Source organism: Gymnoscopelus microlampas (genome assembly GCF_963454915.1).
Source record: "Gymnoscopelus microlampas genome assembly, chromosome: 8".
Taxonomy (NCBI): Eukaryota; Metazoa; Chordata; class Actinopteri; order Myctophiformes; family Myctophidae; genus Gymnoscopelus; species Gymnoscopelus microlampas.
In genome coordinates, this window is record NC_139945.1 from 41010142 (window position 1) to 41017181 (window position 7040).

General features: G+C 38.4%; 1 protein-coding gene across 1 annotated transcript; it reads right to left on the minus strand.

The window, feature by feature from the left end:
• Positions 1-839: 839 nt before the first annotated feature.
• On the minus strand, positions 840-5558 carry LOC311050590 (zona pellucida-like domain-containing protein 1; the record flags this gene model as incomplete). The annotated part of the gene is made up of 10 exons (XM_084064675.1): positions 840-1098; positions 2325-2354; positions 2460-2556; positions 3117-3288; positions 3401-3481; positions 3568-3665; positions 3811-3883; positions 3972-4156; positions 4928-4955; positions 5512-5558. 10 exons carry the CDS (start codon positions 5556-5558, stop codon positions 965-967), a joined length of 945 nt encoding a protein of 314 aa, XP_083920801.1. The 3' UTR covers positions 840-964.
• Between the last annotated feature and the right edge of the window lie 1482 nt (positions 5559-7040).

Below are 7040 nucleotides of genomic sequence, written 5' to 3' on the forward strand. Positions count from 1 at the left end.
GGATGAAAGGAGTTTATAGGTCTTTTATATTATGTGGATGGGTGGGGGGATACTGTACTTCGTATACATCCTTCTTTGTTGTTATCTTTTAATGTGAAACACATTTAGCCTATCAAATGTGCTATACAAATTGAATTTACTTGACTATACCCACATGACGTCTCCTAGCCAGTACGTTTTTGATATATATTTGAAAGACAGAAAGAAAACCTCTTTTCACAAGACAAAAGACATTAATTAACCACCAAACAACCTTTACACAAGTCCCACAATCCAATATTGCCCGCACAGTAAGATCCAGAATGCTAATATTCCTTTGATTTAACTCTGTGAGTAAAAATTACTTCCACTGTCATGTGTTTGAGAGTTGTCAACATAGAACCTGGTAAATCTCAACTGATTACAAAGAATACAATCATTAGTTAAATACTTTAATATGATTTCAACAAAGAATTGGTTACAAAATATATTTCTATGATTCAATCATGATACAATAACGTACAGATTCTGTACACATAACTCCATGTTACTAATCTATATTCTGTGTTTATAGAGATGTCAACCTACATACTGTCTACTGCCTTGTTACAGTGTTACCTTTGTGAAATGTATATGTGAGATTCTCAGCTTGTTTCACTATGACAATTCTAACCATTGTTTCTCCAAACTGACATTTATATATAATATTTGAATATGACAGAGTGAGTGTATCTTATTAAGGTCATGCATCACCCTCGGAGTTCGGAGAGAAGAATGGTCTTTGATCTTTAACCACTTAAACCCTGTTTACTTAGCTGACTGGAGTGCCCCAGGGCTATATTAGGGGCCCTCCTGTTTTCACTCTACACTAAATCTGAAAATAGCATATCTACAACGTCAGGACACGTCGCGATGTGACTTTGTAGATCTGCTACCTTTTGTACAACAGCATTGTACGATGAAGTCTAAAATAGGGTTTAAGTGGTTAATGCTGGTTCTTTCTCTTTCTGTGCAGGTAGAGGCCAAGGAAGGCAATAAAGGAGGCAAAGATAACAGCCAGGACCACAACGGTAACAGTCACACCCACCAGTGTGCTACTGTTCTCCTGGGATTTGGAGCCTGGAAGAGCAGAAAAGGAAAGAGACATGAGGAATTTGGACAAAGCTGTTGTACTTTGAGATTATATGTGAACACAAATTACAGTATGAAGAAATAATTGTCAGGTACTACTAAAACTGTTATGTCATCCTTTTTTAAATGATTGGATAATAATATTCATCATAGTACCATGTTGGTTTGTCAGTACTGTTGTATTACCAAATGTCTGTTTACGTTCTTCTAAAAAAAATTAAAAAAAATAGAAATGAGCCAGAGGAATATGTCTTACTCGGCCAAGACCTTAACCAATAATTTGTTGCTATTGCACGCCTTGTTTCATTAATTTCTGTGTGGACGCCAGGAAGAGTAGCTGCTGCTAAGGTAGTTGCTAATGGGGATCCAAATAAACTAATAAACAAAAAATTGTACTTAATGACAGGTATGTACATGTACCACCACTATATAGCTCAGAAATGAAAGTCAATGTCCTACATATGCTAAAGGTACAGTAGACTACCATGAGGAACTATCACAGCTGGATGACCTGTTGAAAAAGTGGAACTAAAGAATGTCCCCATTCCCAACATATTGAAGGAATGCCATTCTATTTTCTGTTCATGATGAACACAATTTATATTATCACCCTGCTTCACATCTTGGCTCAAAGCAGCCTAATGACAAATTATTACCTCATATTTATGCACACATTAAACACACACACACACACACACACACACACACACACACACACACACACACACACACACACACACACACACACACACACACACACACACACACACACACACACACACACACACACACACACACACACAGACAGACAGACAGACAGACAGACACACACACACACACACACACACACACACACACACACACACACACACACACACACACACACACACACACACACACACACACACAGACAGACAGACAGACACACACACACACACACACACACACACAGACACAGACACACACACACACACACACACACACACACACACACACACACACACACACACACACACACACACAGACACACACACACACACACACACACACACACACACACACACACACACACACACACACACACACACACACACACACACACACACACACACACACACACACACACACACACACACACACACACACACACACACACACACACACACACACACACACACACACACACACACACACACACACATGTAGAATCTTACCACGAATAGGTAAAACAGCTCCTGGATTACCTGTTGAAAAGTGGAACCAAAATATTGTTACAAATGAAGTTCCACTGAGATCATGATCATGAAAACATCACAATAAATTATTAGCGCAATTGGAGATGGTCTCACCGTCGTTGTTCACCATGATGGGGGGAGAATTAAGTACAGCTGAGTTTTCAGACACCTCACTGAGATCCCTTTTCCTCCTGGAATTGTTTCGACAGTCCTGGTTACAGGGGAAACGTATTAATGGAATACTTTATTGACATCTTTAAAAGTACACTGTGCAACAATTAAATACGCCAAAATGGATAAAGTCACAAAAAGCCATAGGCTTGTTTCAATTGTGTGGAAAACTATAGAGAGTGCAGTCAATGCATGTGTGATGTTGTGCTGTAGCCAGATTCTATCCTTAACCACTTTTCAACCTGGCGTCCCTATTTTGTGCATGTCATACTCATATTAGGCAAAAAAAAAAAAAAAAGTTAAACAACATTTGTTTGACATTTAATGTCAAAATGTTATCAAATGGTAAAACAAAATAGCAATACAATGTGCTGTGAGCTTGTAGATCAGCTATTTTTGCTATTCATTGTACGACAAAGTATATAGGCAACTCCTAAAGGCAACCCTTATGGAAGACTGTATGTGTGCACCAGACTTATGAATTTTCTTTGTTGGGAGAGAATGCGAAAAATGCATTATTTGGAAAGACCGGCTTACACAACAGAGTAAAGGAATGTACATAATGAAATGTGAGATTATTGGGGTATTGCTGTTACTCACAGGCAGCAGGCTGGCACATTTGGTCACTTCACACAGCCTGGTGATACAGTGTAGGTAGAAAGTAGAAACAGTCATGTTCTTGTGTTCTACGAATCTAAAGGCCTCAAATGAGAAGTGTGCGATCTGAGACACTCCATTCAGCTCCACCTTTGTTTGTCCATCCCGATTGCACCTTGAATGGGAAAAAAGGTGTGAGTCATTATGTGTTGGGAGTGGCAAGGAACACATGGTTCTCTTAGAAGTAAGTTTTAGTCTACAGGTTTTCATGGCTGATAGAGACTCACCCGACAAAAAGGTCATAGTACGTGCTGTTTGAGGGTAAAGGACTTGTGGTTGCATAACATCTGTCTAGCAGCACATTGAACCTTCATACAAGTACAAAAAGATGTTAAGAATATCATGTTCGACACTTTTGTAAGATGAAGATCAAATGTAACGCTGCCACTTCTACCTGTCTGTAAGATTAGCAGCCTTAATTCCCACATAAATCTTGGTCTTCAGATTGAGCCCACTGTCCGGCACTTTGAGTAGCACAGAATATCCAGGGTCCTGTTTTGTAGAAAAGTAAGAACTCTATCAAGGTTACGCTCTGTCTTAGGCATGAAATACTTGTTATAGTGCTCTGTAAAAACACTCTATTTGCACCACACTCAGTGAAGACATGATAGAGAATGTGGACCAGCAGTCTACTTACACTGTAGAGCTCCATACGCAGGGTGCTGATGAAACTACCATTATTGTCCTTCACAGCCAGATTCACACCCGAACTGTTGAATAAGAAGGAGTTGATATTATCAATACTTTTCTTGACTCACACGTATTGATTATGATTCTGATGGTTTTGCTTTTACTCACACGCCCAGTTCAGTATTGTTCACCAGATATTGCATAGGGTAGCGGCAGGAGAACATGTACAAGAGATGCTGGCGATAGGTTATCGTACCAGCACTGGGGTCGTAGGCGCTGATGACACCGGAGATGTTAACAGACTGGACATTTGAGAAATCTGAAAATATTCCAGTCCCAACCCCATCGGTGATCTGTTTGAAAATTAAAAAAAGATTCATTAATGTAATTTTGATTTACTCTTTGACTCAGGACTTGTTGAGACATACCTATGTTATTTTTATATTTAAAATTTTGGAAGGGGTTATGTTAATTTACTTGATATTATGGACACATTCATGACAGATTCATGTAACTTGTTACTCTGTCAAACACTATGGCGATTTTTAAAATCTTGAATGGAGCTTATTTGAAACATTGTAATCCAAATGATTGAGTCTAATTAGTAAACATTCCTTTTTTCTATTTTACAGTCACAGATTGTCATTCGATTTCACAAGTACTGATTATTATTATTATTATGAATAATACCCTTAAGTTATTGCCACAGATAGCCACAGAACTTTGGCTTATGGGGAACTTGAATTGTAAGACGGGTGGGTCAGCTTGCCAGTCAGCAGTTCCATGGCATATCGCATTTTTGTACTCTCCATTGAGTGCCATCAAGGATTCATTGTAAAGAGCAAAGTACACTGGACAAAGATAAATGCTCATTTCCATATATTCAGTCCCGCAGTCCACTGTTATATCGTCATTTTCTGGATGAGATGAGAAAGAAGATTCCAAATACAGAAAGCAATAACAATAATTATTTGATGAAGGAACTTTGTGCAAAGACATTTGACATACAGTATACAGGTCTTCCTTCCTATTAGGAAAAGGTACCAACCTGGAGGCCTGTATGTACTGTGTGAATTGCACTGCGACTGGGCCTCGGCCCTCAGAATTAGGCCAAGCTGGCACACAAGAATGACCAGTCTCATTGTTCTTGACCTACAAGACAAAAAGCACAAGGACAATGGGCGCCAAGGCATGTGCCAACTTCTTTTATGAGGGCGTGATCTGAGAAAAAAACACTTGGTAACATTTTTCGACTTTACAGTTCACACCACGGAATGTCCTACATCAGAACAAAGCATGTGAAAACAATTGATATAATGCAGTCAATTCCTGACACGTTGTGCAAGATAAGAAGCTACTAGGACATCTAACTTAGTCAATAGAAGGAAAGATGTTTTTCTTGTTCATGTCAATATGTTGTCATGAACCATGAATTACTGTGCACGTAAACAGAAAAAAAGTCCACTTTCATGACACTGCTGACATGCTTGAATTAACCTGTCTCTTTCAATTGCAAAATAACTTGCTTTGACTGATTTATTTTTTGTTATATTCAGAGATGAAGGACAAAGATCTATAAACATCTGCACATTAAAATTGTATTTTAAAATGTTAAATCTGCTCATTTACAAATCCGTCAATAAATTAACATCAAACATTTATATTAAGGCTGTATAGAAAATATGATACAATGAATAGATAAACTCACCTGTGTGCCTTCATTGTGTCCCACTCTGTGTTACCAGACGTCTTCATTTATACCACCCCCAGCCCTCAGCGGAACAAGTGGGCGTGAGAGGGAATATCTCATACAATGGAGTAACATGAGCTAAGCATGTAACATTTCATTTGTCTGCATTTTACAGTACTTATTAACTTGAATAATGATTCACATTACAATCTTTGTTGATAGATCAACATTAACCTTAACTTCCATGAAGACAACATATATATATAATTATTAATAATGGTAATAAAATAAAATAAAACATATATCAAGGTGTAAAAGTAGACTACAGTGTGTTCAACAAAACTGAAGATCACTTTCTTTCGCATTTCAAACTTCTGAATCAGAATCATTGATAATAAAAGATGCTATAAAAACATGCAGGCATTTGTAATGCCATGTTTTTTAATTGTATTTTGAGCTGTCGTGAAACTCTCCCACTGCCTTGGGAAATTGTTACTAATTCCAAAATAAATCCTCTGTCATTGCTTTACTTTTTGTGGCAAAAGCTTTAGTCAAAATGCTAATTTGAAGAAACACTGAAGATTAAACATTAAGAGGATTATACCAGGGTCAGTCCACCCTTAGGCTTCTGCACCTTATGTATAACGCACAAACTTTTTTTGTTGGTCTTTTTTTATTGCGCTTTTTTTTTCTCTAAGCACCTTAACGTCTATAAGTATATCATGCACAGTATACATACATTGCTGCTATGCTCAGGCACCTTAGTCTGTCTCTTATCTCAGGTACTTTGTAAATGTGTAGATAACTTGTGTTTTTTTTTTTTGGCTTCTATTGTTCTCTTGTTTGATCTCCTTCCCACTTGCCCCCCTACCCCTCTTCTTCTCTCTCTCCCCACTCTTCTTTCTACGGAATTTAACGTTGCGATGGGAATGATGTACAAAAACAAATTTCACCCACTTTTTTACCTTGTAAACCTGTGATGTGACAATAAACCTGATTCTGATTCTGATTCTGATTCTGTTCCCAAAATTAGATTTCTGAGACCACTTCCAATGCCTTTCATTTTGAATGGTGTAAAATTGCTGCTCCATTACAGATGTTGCTTACATATTGAAATTAATTCTTAATTAATTATTTATTTTTCAGAAATTGAGTAATGACACAAGGACTAAACAGCAATGTGTGACTTTTCATTTGTGTAAGTATAGTGAAACCGTCCGTTCGATTGTGTGCGTGTGTGCGTGCGTGCGTGCGTGCGTTCGTGCGTGTGAGTGTGTGTGTGTCTGTCTGTCTGTGACGAGCTAATCTCCGGCACCGTTGGGCCATTCGCAGCGAAACTTTACACGTACACTCCCAGGATGCCAGAGCAGAACCTTTGCCCCAACGTTTTCAGATCGGCCTGTTATAGCGCCACCAGGAGGCCGCTTTTTGCAAAATTCATTTTTTGTCAGTACTCCTACAGATTTTGTCCAAACATCACGCAAATCGCCGATCGGTACACAGTATCTCTTCTCTATAGTCATTCAAGAAACAGGTCTTTCAGATTG